Genomic DNA, 18337 nt, shown 5'->3' with positions numbered 1-18337 from the left:
CGCTTGAGAAGCCCCAGCGTCATGCTGAGGCTTTTGTAGAAGCCGGGGAGGGCTTCTGTTCCTGGGAAGGAGCTGCCTGTTGCTGTCTCTTCCCTCGACCTCTGCCTCGTGGCAGATATGAATAGCCCTTTGCTCTCTTATTTTTAAAGGAACGAAAGGGCTGCGGTTGAAAAGTCGGTGCCTTTTTCTGTTGGGGAGTGACTTGAGGTAGAAAGGTGGATTTCCCGGCTGTAGCCGTGGCCACCAAATCTGATAGACCGACTCCAAATAACTCCTCCCCTTTATACGGCAAAACTTCCATATGCCGTTTTGAATCCGCATCGCCTGTCCACTGTCGCGTCCATAAAGCTCTTCTGGCCGAAATGGACATAGCACTTACCCGTGATGCCAGTGTGCAGATATCCCTCTGTGCATCACGCATATAAAGAAATGCATCCTTTATTTGTTCTAACGACAGTAAAATATTGTCCCTGTCCAGGGTATCAATATTTTCAATCAGGGACTCTGACCAAACTACCCCAGCACTGCCCATCCAGGCAGTCGCTATAGCTGGTCGTAGTATAACACCTGCATGTGTGTATATACTTTTTTGGATATTTTCCATCCTCCTATCTGATGGATCTTTAAGTGCGGCCGTCTCAGGAGAGGGTAACGCCACTTGTTTAGATAAGCGTGTTAGCGCCTTGTCCACCCTAGGAGGTGTTTCCCAGCGCTCCCTAACCTCTGGCGGGAAAGGGTATAATGCCAATAATTTCTTTGAAATTATCAGCTTTTTATCAGGGGCAACCCACGCTTCATTACACACGTCAATTAATTCTTCTGATTCAGGAAAAACTATAGGTAGTTTTTTCACACCCCACATAATACCCTGTTTAGTGGTACCTGTAGTATCAGCTAAATGTAACGCCTCCTTCATTGCCAAAATCATATAACGTGTGGCCCTACTGGAAAATACGGTTGATTCGTCACCGTCACCACTGGAGTCAGTGCCTGTGTCTGGGTCTGTGTCGACCGACTGAGGCAAAGGGCGTTTCACAGCCCCTGACGGTGTTTGAGTCGCCTGGACAGGCACTAATTGATTGTCCGGCCGTCTCATGTCGTCAAACGACTGCTTTAGCGTGTTGACACTATCCCGTAGTTCCATAAATAAAGGCATCCATTCTGGTGTCGACTCCCTAGGGGGTGACATCCTCATATTTGGCAATTGCTCCGCCTCCACACCAATATCGTCCTCATACATGTCGACACACACGTACCGACACACAGCAGACACACAGGGAATGCTCCTAACGAAGACAGGACCCACTAGCCCTTTGGGGAGACAGAGGGAGAGTTTGCCAGCACACACCAAAAGCGCTATATATATAACAGGGATAGCCTTATAATAAGTGCTCCCTTATAGCTGCTTTATATATATCAAAATATCGCCATAAATTTGCCCCCCCTCTCTGTTTTACCCTGTTTCTGTAGTGCAGTGCAGGGGAGAGACCTGGGAGCCGTCCTGACCAGCGGAGCTGTGAGAGGAAATGGCGCCGTGTGCTGAGGAGATAGGTCCCGCCCCTTTTTTGGCGGGCTCGTCTCCCGCTATTTAGTGAATCCAGGCAGGGGTTAAATATCTCCATATAGCCTCTGGGGGCTATATGTGAGGTATTTTTAGCCTTTATATAGGTTACATTTGCCTCCCAGGGCGCCCCCCCCCAGCGCCCTGCACCCTCAGTGACTGCGTGTGAAGTGTGCTGAGAGGAAAATGGCGCACAGCTGCAGTGCTGTGCGCTACCTTTAGAAGACTGCAGGAGTCTTCAGCCGCCGATTCTGGACCTCTTCTGACTTCAGCATCTGCAAGGGGGCCGGCGGCGCGGCTCCGGTGACCATCCAGGCTGTACCTGTGATCGTCCCTCTGGAGCTGATGTCCAGTAGCCAAGAAGCCAATCCATCCTGCACGCAGGTGAGTTCACTTCTTCTCCCCTCAGTCCCTCGTTGCAGTGATCCTGTTGCCAGCAGGACTCACTGTAAAATAAAAAACCTAAGCTAAACTTTTTCTAAGCAGCTCTTTAGGAGAGCCACCTAGATTGCACCCTTCTCGGCCGGGCACAAAAATCTAACTGGAGTCTGGAGGAGGGTCATAGGGGGAGGAGCCAGTGCACACCACCTGATCTGGAAAAGCTTTACTTTTTGTGCCCTGTCTCCTGCGGAGCCGCTATTCCCCATGGTCCTTTCAGGAACCCCAGCATCCACTAGGACGATAGAGAAATATTGTATTAGGGGGGCGTGGCCACGGCAGCACAGGAGTAGGAAGCAGATCCTGGGAGCTCCCTGGATTAAACATCCTCCTGTAATATCCTGGCCCCTTTGGTGTGCCTGAATACCCTGCTTTTCTTCCCTACGCTGCAGGGCACCGGCAGGCGATTTCCCCGCTCTCCCCGGGGTCTGTACGGCCGAGGAGACATACTTCCGGATTTGCGGCCTATACCTCCTCCGGATCCCCGGCCTCAATTTTGGAGATTCCCGGCCCCACTGCTCTGGACTGCTGCTTCCAGTCATAGAGGGAACACTCTCACTTAAAGGCTGACTGATATGTAACTGGTGAGTGACTTCTACCTCCTGGGATCAAATTACACTTTGACTTCAGTTGCTGTCTTATTTTACATACTAAATAACTGCATCGCTCCTGCTCTCACCTATATTCTGGGACGCTGCCAGTACTTTCTTTTACATTTGCCTACTACTTTGGAGACCAGCTGCGGATGTGTTTCTGCTTATTACAACCCTAAAATTCACTCATTGCTGAAGTCTCCTTCTACGCTTTTGACCTGAGATTATACCGGAGTGTCTGTTACTACCTATTGTCCGTCATGGTTCGGGACGGCCAGCGCACGGCTGCGGTGAAGCTGGAGAAATTTGCCAGACAACCTAACCCACTAAACCAACGGGCCTCGCAGGCCGCTTCGCAGGGGGCCTCTCCGTCCCACTCCTACTCCCCATCTGCAACAGCTGCTGAATCCCCTAACACACCCGCAGCTCCATCTCTTCAACAAGTGCTGGAGGCAATAGCTGGATCGGAACAGCGTCTTTCAGATAAGATGGAGAAAGTGCAGTGTGATCTCTCACTGCTTCGGCAGGACGTCCAGCGCATACGAGAGAGAGTGGGAGAGGCAGAAACCCGTGTCTCGAATCTGGAGGATATGTGCGGTCCTATGAAACAATCTATTTCCACGGTAACCCAGCAAGTAACATCCCTTCAATCCAAATTACTAGACATGGAGGGTCGGCTGCGTAGAAATAATGTGCGATTTGTGGGCCTGCCGGAGAAGGAGGAGGGCTCCCAGCCTGAGGTCTTCCTGGAGTCATGGCTTAAGGAACTGTACGGCGCTGAATCCTTCACGGCACAGTTTACGGTGGAGCGTGCACACCGGATACCATCTCGTCCTCTACCTCCTGGCGCCCCTCCGCGCACCTTCATCGCCAAATTTCTGCATTATAAGGACCGTGACTCGGTCCTCCGGTTGGGACGCACAAAAGGCCCCCTTACCAGAAACGGGGTTACCGTGTCTGCTTTTCCTGATTTTGCTGCGGAAGTCCAGAAGGATCGAGCCCAGTTTATGCCTATCAAGAGGCGCCTCAGAGACCTGAACGTCTCCTACTCTATGCTATTCCCCTCCCGACTCCGGGTGGTAGCGGACGGGGAAACCAAATTCTTCAATTCCCCTAGAGAGGCGGCCCAATGGCTGGACAGATATGCTCCGGGAGCGCGCCAGATGGCCCCGGATTGAGGCCCTGCACTGTCTAATGATCGGTTGGGACCACCAGAGGCATCTACCCATTGTCCAGGGAGCCCCCCCCTTGGCGTTGGTGGCTCAGGACTTTTCTTTTCTTTCTCTTGATCGCTTGACTTTGGTTAAGGGTTTTGTTTAGTATTTAGCCCTTGAGAGATAGAAACGATAGTTTGGGATTTAAGTATGCCGAAGTTAGGGGTGGTATACGGGGAGGGGGGGAGAGTTCAGCGAACAGCTTGTTGCTGTGCCTTACACAAGTTTTTTTCTTTCTATAGTTTGTTATTTTTCTCATGCTTAAATTTGTTTTGGAGTACATTTATTTTGATGTGGGAAGTATGTCTGATGCATTGGATACTGTCGATTGAGAGTCAGGGATTGAGTAGTATAGCACTGTTCTTACCCTCACTAACAATTTCCAGGAATATTCGCTGGACTGTATCTTTAGGTTACTACATAGAATATTACCAGATCTATGGCTAATTTGAAATTTCTGACATGGAATGTTCGAGGTTTAAATAATAAGATAAAGCGTTCCTTAGTATTAACTACACTTCGGAAATATGGCCCGGATGTTGCATGTCTCTGCGAGACTCACTTGGAGGGGAATAGGTTACTGTCACTTAGAAGACCCTGGGTGGGCTGGGCCTATCACGCTTCTCACTCCTCTTCCTCCAGGGGTGTGTCAATCCTGATAAAGAAATCGGTCCAATTTGAGCTGGTATCGGTCAAGACTGACAAATACGGTCGATTTGTGTTCCTTGAATGTAGACTAAGTTCCCAACCCTACTACATACTGGCGGTTTATATCCCCCCCCCATTCTCGTACGATGTACTACAGCAAGCCGCTTCATTCATAGCCTCCTCTCCGGACACCCCGGTAATCTGCTTGGGTGACTTTAACAATGTCATGAATTTAGCTTTAGACAGATGGCGCTCTCCGCAGGCTGCTGGGGTCCGCTCTAGTCCTACTAAATTTGCTGATTTTCTGAATAATTTGCAGTGGGTGGATGTGTGGAGAGCTCGGCACCCTACGACTAGACAGTTTTCATGCTTCTCTGGCACGCATGGTTCGTTCTCCAGGATCGATCTGACCCTACTCTCCCCCGTTCTTCTCCCTAGGGTGGTTGACGTCCAATACGAGGCCCGGGGTATATCTGATCACTCCCCTATGGTGTTGACTCTCGCTATGGTGAGCCAGAGGGGTCAATCTTATTGCAAACTGCATCCTTCCTGGCTGCTGCAAATAGGTGACTGCTCTGACCAGGTGACTCAGTGGGAGGGATACTTTACTGACAATGTAGGCTCGGCCCCCGGAACAGTGGTTTGGGATTCATTTAAGGCATTCCTAAGGGGAACGCATATTAGACGTATTTCTGCCCTCAAAATGTCCTGCAGGGAGAGAGAGCGAGCCCTTGAGAGTGACGCCAGGGATTTGGAATCTAGATACTTGGTGGATGGCACCCCTGCGCTGAAGGTACGCTGGCTGGCGGCCCAGTCGGCATGGGTGGCTCATCTGTCTGATAAAAACTTGCGCTCGCTTCTATTTCAAGCTACTAATATTTACATGCAGGGCGATAGGCCAGGTGGCCTGTTGGCTCGATTGGTGCACAGTGACCGCCCAGGTTCTACAATTGCTCAGATGACCGGTAGCGATGGCGCCCTTGTGAACACCACGCCGGAAATTGCGCAGCTATTCCGCTCCTACTATGCTGAGGTCTACAGTTCACAACTGGTAGACTCAACATCAGACCTCTCCGCTTATTTAAGTAATATTCCCCTACCCACACTCCCCCCGGAGGCCTCTGAGATGCTGGAGGCACCCTTAACTCTGGAAGAGGTAACGGCGTCTATTGGCTTGTCTCCCAGCGGCAAGGCACCGGGCTATGACGGCATCCCCTCAGAGGTATACAAGACCCACATTGATTTCTTCGGTCCTAGGCTTCACGCCCTGTATTCTGATATTTTTGTTAATGATCAACTTCCCCCCTCTATGGCGGAGGCGATTATTATAGTGATCCCGAAGCCCGGAAAAGACCCTAGATCCCCAGAATCCTATAGACCGATATCATTGATTCCCACTGACGCTAAGATCCTGGCAAAGATTTTAGCAGTTCGACTCAACACCGTAATTACTTCCATTATCCACTCCGACCAGACCGGCTTTATGCCAGGGATGTCCACTTCTATTAACCTACGTAGATTATATAACATCTTACAAATCCCATATGACTTCCCCTCTGACTCGGTAGTGGTCTCACTGGATGCCGCCAAGGCATTTGACAGTATCGAGTGGTCCTATCTATGGGAGGTCATGACAGCTATGGGTTTCGGGCCTAATTTTATAAAATGGATTAAATTGCTTTATCAGCACCCGACTGCCAGGATCTCAGTGAATGGCTATATCTCTCCCTCGTTCCGCCTGTTTCGCGGGACCAGGCAGGGATGTCCTCTGTCCCCAACCTTGTTTGCCCTGGCCATCGAACCCTTGGCCTGTCTAATAAGGTCCCACCCAGGCGTGGTGGGCATTCATACCGGCCCTCGTGAGGATAGGATTGCCCTTTACGCTGACGACATGCTGTTGTTTCTGCAGGATTACACCAGGTCTATGCCTACAGTGTTGCAATTGATTGAGGAGTTCGGTGTATATTCAGGCCTTCATATTAACTGGTCTAAGTCCTCTATTATGCCTGTGATTGCCCCCCCCCTGCTGCTCCTAAAATCTCCCTACCGCTATGTTGGACGGCGAAATTTAAATATCTTGGGATTCAGGTAACCAATGACCCCTCTGACTTTACACCTTTGAACCTTGATCCGATCATGCAACAAATTACTCGTAAATCCAAGACTTGGTGTAAGCTTCCATTGACTGTATCTGGCAGGGTCAGCCTCGTAAAAATGATAATACTACCTAAGATTCTATATGTGGTTCTGCAATCCCCTGTATATATTCATCCATCCTTCTTTAGAAAATTGAATAGTGTCCTGTCTTCTTTAATATGGGCTAGCAAACGTCCTAGAATACAACTGAACACTCTCACCAGGCTGCGCAGCGACGGAGGTCTGGCCTTGCCAAACTTTCAGATGTACTACTATGCCGCTCAGCTGTCTCATATTAGTGCATGGGTGCAGGATACTGGCGTCACTTCTCTACACTGGGTATTTGTCCAATGCTACTTCCCCGACTTATCCCCCCTGCAGGTGTTGCTGAGTGGGAGCTTGGCCCGGTTCCTCCCTCCTCTTATATACCAAGCCATGAAGGTGTGGCAGGCACTAAAAATTCTTTTGAAATTTGATGGATTGGACCCGGACACCCCCCTCTGGTATTCTAAATGGCTCCCTGAACTGTATGCGCTCGAGGGGAGGGAAGTTTGGGCCCCTAAATCAGTGATTTCCATAAATCACCTTTATACGGATAATACGCTCAAATCCTTCCAACAACTAAAAGATGAGTTTAATTTGCCTAACTCCTATTTTTTTAGATACCTCCAGCTCAGACATGCCTTGCAGTCCCAATTCGCCAATTCCCCCCCTAAAATTATACCATTTCCCATTAAGACCTTTGTAAGTATGCTGGGTCGAGTTAAGATGATTTCCCATGCTTATGGTTATCTACTCGCCAAACTCCATATAGATCCTTTGACACGTCTCCGTGTCAAATGGGAGCAGGATCTGGGCCCCATAGATGAAGAGAACTGGGCCCTTGCTTTGGAAACTCCGTGCACGGTTACCAAATCCATCAGGTATCAACAGATACAATACTTCCTTTTGCATAGAATATATATGACCCCAGCCAGACTGGCCAAATTCGGGACGGGTCGTATGGGTGACTGCCCTAAGTGTGGGATGACTGCAGGTACTTTTTGGCACCTCATTTGGGATTGTCCGGTGCTGCGGGCTTTCTGGGCGGGGGTCGGATCGATTCTGGGGAACACAGGGGTGGACGAGGCCATGCTTACTCCGCAATTTTGCATCCTGGGAATGGGTAGCTCTGACTTTGTGTCTGGTCCAGAGGGCCTATATGCTCGCAACATATGTGCAATGGCGAAGGTGAGCATTGCGAGGCTATGGATGGCCCCTAAGGGCCCTACACTCCCCGCTCTTAAGGCACTAATAAACGACACTGTTTTTAAGGAACGATACATTTATATGAAACACAATGCCTCCGCTAAATTTGAAAGAATTTGGTCTCCATGGCTGGAATCCATATACTCCGTCCCAGACCCTACAACTTAATGGTGATAGGGTTACTAACAGGTCCTGGACTTGCCAAGTTATGATCTTCTAGGGCCATAGGCTTCCCTCTCACCCAATGGGTTGTGAATGAGAGAGTGGCTCTGTGCCCATCTGGACAGGGTAGGATTTAGAGTGCTAGTATCCCCCAATGCGTCCTCTTCCCCATAATGTTTTTTGTCTCTTTGTTTTTTTAATTTTTTTTATTTCTGGGGTTCTCTGTGTTTGGTTTCTGATTGTTTTCTTCTCTTTTAAAGGGTTTTACTCGGACGGATTGTCCGTAAGAGTTATATTTGAGGGGGGGGGGGGGGGGGGAACAAAACAAAGTATAATGTGATTTCATGAATACTAGAGTGTACGGATAATGCAAAATAATGGTATATATAACTGTACATTCCTATGCGCCTATGAGCAAATGACATAGTTTGAAAATAAGTCGAAAGTGAATGCTGTTCCCCGATGAGGACATGTCATTACGTGTTTAATGTGTTCCTGTTATGCAATGTCTGTATGCAAACTACTCTCCTTCGAAATAAAAATACTTTATTTAAAAAAAAAAAATATTGTATTAAATGACCTTCAGGCTGTGTGTATAAGGTGTATATGAAACATAAATGAATTGTGTGAATGTACACACACTTTGTTTAATGCACAAAGTTATAAAAAATATTGGCTAAAATTACCTTCAGGCTGTGTGTATAAGGTGTATATGTAACATAAATGCATTCTGTGCTTAGTCTTAGGTCCCATCACCATGTTATCTCATTATGGTATGCAATTATTCCAAAATACGGAAAAATCCGATATCCAAAATACCTCTGGTCCCAAGCATTTTGGATAAGGGATACTCAACCTGTACTGCCAAATCTCCTTTCCTGGGAATTAACAATTTGGCACAAAATAATATCAAAAGGTACTGAACAGAAAGGCAGCTAATAGAATTGTAGACTCAGCATGACATATCATAAATGGCTGAAATAAATAGTGATTAGATAGCATTAGAAATGAATGAAAATATTTAAACTATAAATGAGTGTACAAATCAGAGTTCTATAACCTCTCCTGTTAAATTACAGTTGGTGACTGAGGATGGGATAAGTTCAGCATGCCGGCGGTTGGGATGACAGGAGTCGAAATCCCGGTGCCGGAATCCCGACACCCAGCCAAAATACCGGAGCAGTATCTCTAACATGAGTTGAAATCCCGACGTCGGAAACCCGACACTCAGCTAGTATACTGGCGCTGGAATTCTGACATGAGTCGAAATCCCGGCGCCGGAATCTCTGCCAAAATACTGGTTCCAGAACTCCGATATGAGTCAAAATGCTGATGCTGGAATCCCGACCGCCAGCAACCCGATCGCAAGTATGCCAGGAACTCTTAGGATTAGGCCATGGGGAAAAGGTTAGGTTTAGGCGCCACCTCGGCAGGTTAGGCTGTGGGGAAGGGAGGATTAGGCTGCAGGGAGGGTAGTTAGGTCTATGCCCCCCACCAGGGAGGGTTAGGCTGTCGGGGAGGTAGGATTAGGTTTAGGCTGCGGGAATGGGGCGTTTAGGCAACATCAGGGAGGATTAGGGTTAGGTTGCGGGGAGGAGGTTTAGGGTTAGGGGGGGTGGGTGACTAAAGTAAATTCAGCGTCCTGGACACTGGTAAAAGGTATCACACTCCTGAGGATATGCCTATAACCCTGCTATAATGGTACCATAACCACTGGGGCATGTGCTGGGTATAATTTGTAATACTGAACTATGACATACAGATCTCATACTGTATAGAATTTCATGTGAATAAAACTTTAGAGATTTAACATTTCAGAATGACCAGAAGCAAAACACAGTCATCATGAAAGAGCAGTAGGACCTGAGAGGTCCTACTTTACGAGATGTAAAATAGTTGCTTAGGTTAAAAAAAGACAATTTGTCCATCAAGTGCAACCTGTTAGTGATCTCCTACACTGTAATATTTTTAAGACTAATTTTAACTGTGGTGAATGTTTAGCCGTTATGTCACTTCCTCCTATTTTTTTTATTACTATAGTGCATGATTTACTCACCATAACCCTGTATATCCTTATCCATTAGGAATTTATCTAGCCCATGTCTTATTTTATGAGAGATCCACTAAACTATTCTTACTGCAAGCTTTTGCAAAGTACAGCCAAGAAGCTAGACAACTGGATGGTTAAAACATACACCAGGGGTTCTCTTCCTTCCTGAGATGTCTCTTTAGGTGGAGATACCACATGGGATGCCTAATGCCTGGGAAATATGTTCTCAGCCAATAGGTCCATTCCATTTGATAAATCTGTCTGATAAAACAGACTCCACTGCTCCCCATAGCACCTCAAGGCATTTTTTAAATTTAGGTCTGCTTTTATACTTATGTAATAGTCTGAAGACTATATATAGAGAAGACAAGATAAAAGTGCTACGACAGGCCTGCTGTAAGACTCTGTATAACTGAGCAGGCTAAAAAGGTTGTCTAATAAATAGTGAGAAAATGTACTGAGGAATAACAAACCAAAGCACTGTGAATAAAGTTCTCTGCGCACAGGACAGATGCCAGTCTCCCGAGCTTGCCGCTGCTGTAATTTCATATCCAACTCTTCCTGTAGGTGGACAACATCCATTCGGGTACTGGGTGTGCTGGACACTTGCTGGGTCCACAGCTGATTGTTCTCCATCCATTCTCTGTGTATGAGACACACAAATCCTGTTATCCAGCTTATTCCTCCTCATGAGCAGGAAAAGTAAATGACATGGATATATATTTTACATGGCAGATGGAAGGATGCATAGGACTGCCATTTATCCTTTTCATATAAACTGATCATGAAATATGCATCCTGAAGGTCAGCATAGGAACTACTGTTCATTTCCCAACCAATGCGTCAGGACAAATGTTACAATGCAAGACTAGATGTGTCACAAAAATGTAGGCGTAGCAGAGGAAAACTCTTAATATAGAGGCTGATTCAGAGGTGAAAGCAAATGGCACCGCAGCTGCTTCTTTGGACACAGCGGCCGTGCTAAAATATGCAGAAGCCGCAGGAGGAGTCTTGTATAAAAAGATGCCTAGTGCCAGCTTCTGTGATCTGCTGTCTGTGTCTCAAGGCACAGCTCCGGATCCACTGTTCGAACATCGCCTGCCCGTCGGACATCCTAGTAATGCCCAGGTTAATCAGGATGTCTGGTAAAACTATACTGCTGGAGGCCAGTGAAACAGCACCCGGACGGAGCCACTGGCACGCTTTGCTATTGGTAATAGAACAGTACTAATACAAGACTTGGTAATAACAAGCAAATAGGTAAGAGGATCCTGCTCCCAAGCTTACAATCTATACGATGCTGCTGTCACAGAGGGTATCCGTATGATAGGTTGATATGCATATTGTCAACATGGCCAAAAGGTCGACAGGTTCAACTGGTCAACATGGCAATGGTCAATGCAGTATATGGTCGACAAAAGTTTTCTGGAATTTTTTGCTTTTTTTCAACTTTTTCATACTTTACCATCCACAAGGACTACAATTGAAAACACCTGCCTGAAGCATGGTGAGCAAAGTGGTACACTAATTGGGGATTCATGTGCAGAAACCTACAATTTGACACCCAAAAAACATAAAAAAAAACTTTGATGTTTCATGTTTTGACCATTTCCATGTTGACCTTTGCATTGTGTTGACCTTTTTCACAAGTCAACCATTTGGGTTCGACCTACACACTGCTGACCTTTTTACTTCTCAACCTTTTAAACCACACTCATCACGGAGACCTGGTCACAAACAGAGATCCTGATTTCCAAAGTGCCTTTATTGTTTTATGCACTTATTGATGCCTAAGTCAGTGGTTCCCAAACTGGTTGCCGCGGGGCACCTGCAGCGGTGTTCTGAGTTGGTTGTCCAGCACCAATTCAACTTATTTATGGTCAATGTAATAGGCAAAACCAGTGCTTGTGGCTACCAATCATAAAATATGTAGACAAACAGAAGCAAATTCTGTCCCTCAACACATAACTGAATCTAAGGATGACAAATAAGCACAACTTGTTTAATTTAAGACTTTTCTGAATTTCTCCGTAACAAACCTAGGGGTGCCGTGAAACAAATTCAGATACTCTAGGGCACTGTGATTAAAAAAAGTTTAGGAACCACTATCCTAAGTGCTTGTCTTATCCAAAGAGGCAAACATAAAAACAGGTACATGGACTAACATGGAGAGTTTTATAACAAAACATAAAATAAACATAAACATAAATGTGAATTACCTAAGCGCCAAAGATAAATGTTTCGTTAAAGTAAATGTTGCCGTAGGAGAAACTCACCTTGGTGGCAGGATTGCATTTAGAATTTCTTCTGCTGGCTTAGATGCCTCTAGTGGAGGGGTTTTTGGCTTTGGAGGAGGTGGAACAGGAGCAGAAATAACACCTGGCTGAGGAATGGGTTTTAGTGTACGAGACTGCAAGACAAAAATATATCATTTTTAGCTTTTCGAATACAAAAACTCATAAGATAAAATTTAATTTTCTGTGCAAAATTGATTACAATTTAATTAGAATAAAAGTATTTTTTTTTACATGTACTGCAGTTTACAGAAGGAAAATCCTACTATGGTTATCAGAAGTAACTGCCCCTCTTATGAAAGGACTCGCCAGTAATGTAATGCAGTGGCCTTTGTGAACGTTTTCATAATAACCCTATAAAAGAAACCGTACTCATGCACACTTTAGGTCTTAGAGAGCAATAATATACTGTATATCTGATATTCTTTCTGATACAGACACTAGAGGAGAGGAATGGACATGAGGAAATGGTGGGGAGTGAGGTAATATGTGGCACTGGTGACTAAGGTCGCCAGATCATACCTTTAATAAGGGACACATATGAATTACACAGAGAGTTGGGGTCTGTGTCCCAGCATCCTGAAGACAGTCTTCGGGATGCCCAAATCTCCCTGTTTTGTGTGGAGGGCAGCAGTGGCCACTGTCACCATCGCTGCTGTCACTGAGGACGGTCTATTGGTTCTGGAGACCAGTCAGTGTCTTAGCACCCCAACACCAATCTCGCTGTAGCATTAGTCACACCCAGCTGCGTACTTCCTAGATCTACCCGCCCCCTCAACCCCTGTGCAAGCCAGGTCCAGAACGCGTTGAACTCCATGGAGTGGCCACTGGGAACGAACTGCGGCAACTGGCGGCATACCTGGCACTGTAGCGGTCACGCCCAGCTGAGTCCTCTTGGAACTACCTGCCTACACAGCACCTGCACAAGCCAGCTGCAGATTATACATACTGGGCTTGAGCTGCGCTGTTGCTATCTACAACCCAGCTGAGTCCCGGTGAGCCTGCTAGTGTAAGGACCCTGGGGGGAACCTGTTTGATCCCAGTCAGTGACCACTCACTGTGCCCTACAACTATAGGCGGTGCACCCGCTGATGCTGCAGCCAACGGGGTTAAGCCATGGCTGGACTACTGGGTACCCCATGAGCGACTGATCATTCGCCACGGCTGGTCATTGGTCCCTAGCACTCTCCAATGGCCTATATAGTCTATTGATATACATGAAACAGGACTTGTGTCCCAGATTTGTATTTTTAAAATATAGCAACCCTAATTACACGGGTTCTGTGGCTGATTAAAACCAAATGAAATGGAAATTTGAAGTTAACCAACCACACAGAATCTGTGAAAATCATATGTGTACCTTTCATATAAAGATGACCTGGCAACACTACTGGTGACAGGCAGGGACCAAAGCACGCGACACAGATGAGGTGAGTGAGAGCTAGAGAACATGGACTGCAACTGGGAGCAACCAGTGAAATCTGGAGTTGTGGTTATTATAATAAAGTTCTTTTAACATTTCCTTCATTTTTTATTTTTTTTAACCAAATTAGCTTTTATGGACTTGTGTGTTATTGATCTATTTATCTCTTTGGTACCAGGTATACTGTGGACGTCACAATGCATTGCAGAGAGAATTGGGGTGGGACAACATTTACTTCATATTGGGGGAGGGAGTTAAAATTTGCACTCTTCTCCTTTCCGGTACCTACACTGCACCAGCCTTAGCCAGGTGTCATGGAACTAGATCTTATTGTTCCTGGGTTTAGGGGAGTATCCAATTAGCCGCAGTCAATTACCGCGGCTAATTGTCTCGCCAGGGGCTATCCTATTAGCCCAGATAAACCGGCGTAAGCCGCAGCTTATCGAGAATTTAGTTTCACCTGCCTCAGGCAGGCGAAACCAAATCCACATGTCACGATCCGGGTAACTGGACACCATTTTCTACCAGTTAGGTGTCTCCCGAGATTGGCTCAGCATGCCAGGGCCAGGTTATAACTATGTTTTGTTTTACATTTCATTTGGTATTGCCCGCAGCGCTGGTTCAGCAGCCTTCTTAGTGTGTTTACTTAACTGTGGTATGGCGCTCTCAGTCCCGCCGCGGCCGTCACTGCCGCGCCCGTGGTCTTGCTGCATGGAAGCCGAGTGTGGCGTCCTCTGTGTGCCGCGGCCGCCGCCATCCCTATGGCCGCTGTGCGTGTGTGGGAGAGCGTGGAGCCTCTGCTACTGCGGCCGCCACCACCAATACTGTTTGGCACATGGTTCTTCAGATCATATTTTCCCCTTCAATCTCTGTCATGGGTGCAGCCATGTTGGATGAAATCGCATGTCACTCTCCTCACCAATCCGCAGCGCTGCTGGTGCCTGTGTGTAATTGTCAGCCAGTGCCTGCTTCCCAGCAGGTATAAATATCCTGTCCCAGCGCCCAGGAAATTGTCAGTGCTTAAATTGTCTTCCCAGTGATTCCAGTCTTCAGCTTCACTAGAGACTCTCCTGTGATTACACTCTGCAGTACAGCCTGACTCTCCTGTGATTATACTCTGCAGTGCAGTCCGATTCTCCCGTGGTTATACTCAGTGGTGCAGTCTGACCCTCTTGCTTCCGCATCCTGCGTTAGCAGAGTGTATACCCCGGCTTCCAGCAGTTACTCTCCAGTGGTGCTCTGCTCTCATTACCTTCTGGAATCCCCTACTACAGTGTAGTACTATTCGTACGATCCCCAGCATCATCTAATTGCTTTATCTACGTTCTCTAGCATCATAAAGCACGTCAAGCCAATACCCCAGTTACTGGTCTCAACCAGTAGGAACTCAGAGACTATCTTTGACAGTTTTTGTTTTGTTGCACCTTCTATGACTTTTATTATTTAATAAAAACCCTTAAAGTCACCTCCAGTTGTCGTGGTCATGCCTTCGGGCATTGGTACTGCAGTCCCTGTGCATGTCTAGGAGTCCCGTCTCACCTCCTAAGTTCAGATACCCGTCAGCCCCTACAACTGAGGCTTCCCGCTACCAACACCAGCCCTCAGTTGTGACACCACAGAAACAGCCACGTTTTCTTCATCCAAAAACCGGGCTGTTTATATGGAAAACACACAATTTTCAGTCAACCTGTGTGTTTCGTGAGAAAATTTATTTTGTTTGATAGGATAGCTTGCAAAAAAAAAATACTGGTGAAACATCTGGAAAAATCCCGAAATACAGAAGTTTTTTGCGCCGATGTTTCTTCTCAGGTAATTGGAAACCCCCCTTTAGAATCTGTAGTGTTAGAAATGGTGGAACTTGAGTGTACGAACTGAACGGCTATAAGTCTTCCTCACAGGGGCGTAAGTTTATCCTAGTCACTCGTTGGCAAATTGGAGTTGGGTGCCCGCCCCCTCCTTAAAAAAACCAGAAAACAAATCTGTGGCGGGATGCAATGCAGTACGAGATCGCCGGAGGTGCGGGTTGCCGGTCGATCTTGGACTATTGTTTAAAGGGACAATCACTTACAAGGCATGGTTTTGCCTTGTAAGTGGTTGTCCCTTTAAAAAAACACGAATGGTGTGTGTGTGTCTCAAACTCATGAGATTCAGCCATCTGCAGCATGCAGAATCAGCATTCACCGCTGGGTCTCATCGCAAAGTCCAGCAGCAGCGGCAGCAGGTGCATCCGTCAGGAACCGTTCTGTTTGCTATTGCAGGTGTTAGCAGGTCTCTTGGGACAGAGGAGATTTACTCTGCAGCACCAGTGGGTGTGCCACAGAGCTACATTGAAAGAGCAGTCACATTTTGAACCTGCTGTGGACCACACAGGTGCTGCTGCATGCAAGTGCCCCTTTAGGACTTGGAGCCTGGAGGCAGGCATATCCATTGTCTCTGCAAGTTCCGCCTTTGCTTCATCATAGACAGAGTAGCCCAGTAATAAGTTGGAGTCCTTCAATACTGGGGCAGGAACAGTAGAGAATGGCTTTGACTGGAAGCTGTGAGACAGCGTGAACTATCAATGCTGTATTGCTTTTGAGGATTGGGCCACAGATAGTGGAGCCGGCCTGTACCGGAAAACGAATGTAGACACTTGCACAAGACCGGACAGTGCCGGATAACTGGAACAGACACTTGCATGGAGCTCGACTACGCCAGGTAACTAGAACAGACTCTTGTACAAAACTGGACTATGCCAGATAACTGGAACTGAAACTTGTACGGTGCTGGACTATGCCAGGTAACTGGAACAGACGAGGCGGTGCCGGAGAGTCAAGCTGGACTTGGTAATTAACTGGGCCAGCTGGAATCGAAGAGTCAGCTGGACATGGTAAATAACTGGACCGTCTGGAACCAAAAATCCAAGCTGGACTTGGCAATTAACTGGTCTGGCTGGAACCAGAGAGCCAAGCTGGACTTGTCAACTAACTGGAACAGCTGGAACTGGAGAGCAAAGCTGGACTTGGTAAATCTACAGCGTAGGTTTATATACCCTGGATGAGTCAGCAATAGAATACTCTGGTGCTTAGGGACGGGGAGTAAACGACGTTGCTCAAGAATCTCTTCTTTGTCAGGAAGTACCCTTTATACCACCTTCCAGTACTGGGATTGGTGGAGCAGGTCAGTTGACGTGCCGGCACCTTGGGAGTGGTCAGACTTGGTCAGGTGATCAGTGGGAAGATGGCGGCGCCCATGGTACAGGGTAGGTGGGAGTCTGACACATGGAACACTGCAAAAAAGGACAGCAGTGACAGCATGGAGAACACCCTGGCCATGCACCCAAGCCTCTGGCTCTGATCCTCAGCCAGCGGTGGACAGGTAAGTAAGTGACCCGTAATTGCCAGGACATGACACCAAGTACTAGTGTGCAGTGGTTGAATATTTATGCAAGCTGCATTTTTTATTTTAATCCTCGCTATGGAACACAGAAGCTCACAGCTCTACATCAATCCTCCACCGCCTGACCACCCCCCCTGCCTGCCTTAGCCTGCGAGATGTTTCCGTCACGGATGTCACCTGGGGCAGCTGGAGGAGGTGAACTGCACCACCCAAAGAGGAGATGGGTGTGTGCTGCTGTACTGAGCCAATCGAGCAGGACATGAGAGCTTTCCAGTCACACTCAGTCTGTCCGTCCTGTGTGAGGGCTACTGTCAGCGCTGTCCACAGACAGCTGGGACCTGGGAGCTGCGGTGAGAGTCTTGTTCAACTGAGTCCCTTTCAATCCTATCCTGCCCACTTCTTCCCACTTCTATTCCCATCCTGTCCTCTACTTCCCACTACTGCTCCCATCCTGTCCTCTACTTCCCACTACTGCTACCAGCCTGCCACATACTCAGCACTACTACAACTCTCAACCTGCTCACTGCTCTGCACTACTACTCCCACCCTGCCCCCTGATCTGCACTACTAGTCTCATCCTGCCCATTGCATCCTACTACTACACTCTGCCTCTTGAAAAAGCCACCTGGGGTGCGGAGAAACGCGTTGAGGGTACAGAGAGAAGGGGTCGCTAACACTCATAGTGCCCACAAGAACAAAGCTTCGTCTTCACAGCAGCTGATTGTCTCCTAGCATTTGCCGGCAATTGCTCACCTATAACGAGACTGCACCATCTACTTTTCTCACTGCACTGGGAACTCCACACACCCTATCCTGCTGAGCACCATTTCAACTGTGCCGGGGGTGCTGTACGGCGGACCGGCACATCTATACTGTGCCGCGCGGTGGAGAACGGTTCCCTGCCTGATTGTACCGCTGACGGATTGTGCCGCTGACGGATGTCTCACCCGTGCACAGGGTGATATAGAGCGGCTCTTTACAACAACTGTGGTGCAGCAAGGATAACTCTAAATATCCTGTGAGTAGCAGTCATTATACAACTTTATACCCCTGCACCTATTACTTATTCAGTGGACTATTCAGTTGATGGACATTTTTCAGCTGTGATTAAATCCATACTGATTGAGGATATCTTTATGTATGGTTCTGTAGGACTCATTCCTGCTTAAACTGTGGGCTACTATTTAAGTAT

The 18337-nt window shown here is 47.4% G+C and overlaps 1 protein-coding gene across 2 annotated transcripts in view; it reads right to left on the bottom strand.

The window, feature by feature from the left end:
- The window catches only part of DNALI1 (dynein axonemal light intermediate chain 1), a 94696-nt gene that overhangs the window by 69742 nt on the left and 6617 nt on the right, over window positions 1-18337 (bottom strand). For both annotated transcript variants that reach the window (XM_063954344.1, XM_063954345.1), the window contains exons 2-3: window positions 12327-12460; window positions 10524-10693 (exon numbers count right to left, since the gene is read on the bottom strand). In XM_063954344.1, coding sequence (XP_063810414.1) covers window positions 10524-10693; window positions 12327-12460 — 304 coding nt within the window. The remainder of the gene's footprint in view (window positions 1-10523; window positions 10694-12326; window positions 12461-18337) is intronic.

The sequence above is a fragment of the Pseudophryne corroboree genome, chromosome 2, assembly GCF_028390025.1.
Source record: "Pseudophryne corroboree isolate aPseCor3 chromosome 2, aPseCor3.hap2, whole genome shotgun sequence".
Taxonomy (NCBI): Eukaryota; Metazoa; Chordata; class Amphibia; order Anura; family Myobatrachidae; genus Pseudophryne; species Pseudophryne corroboree.
This window is presented reverse-complemented; position numbering and strand designations above follow the sequence as displayed.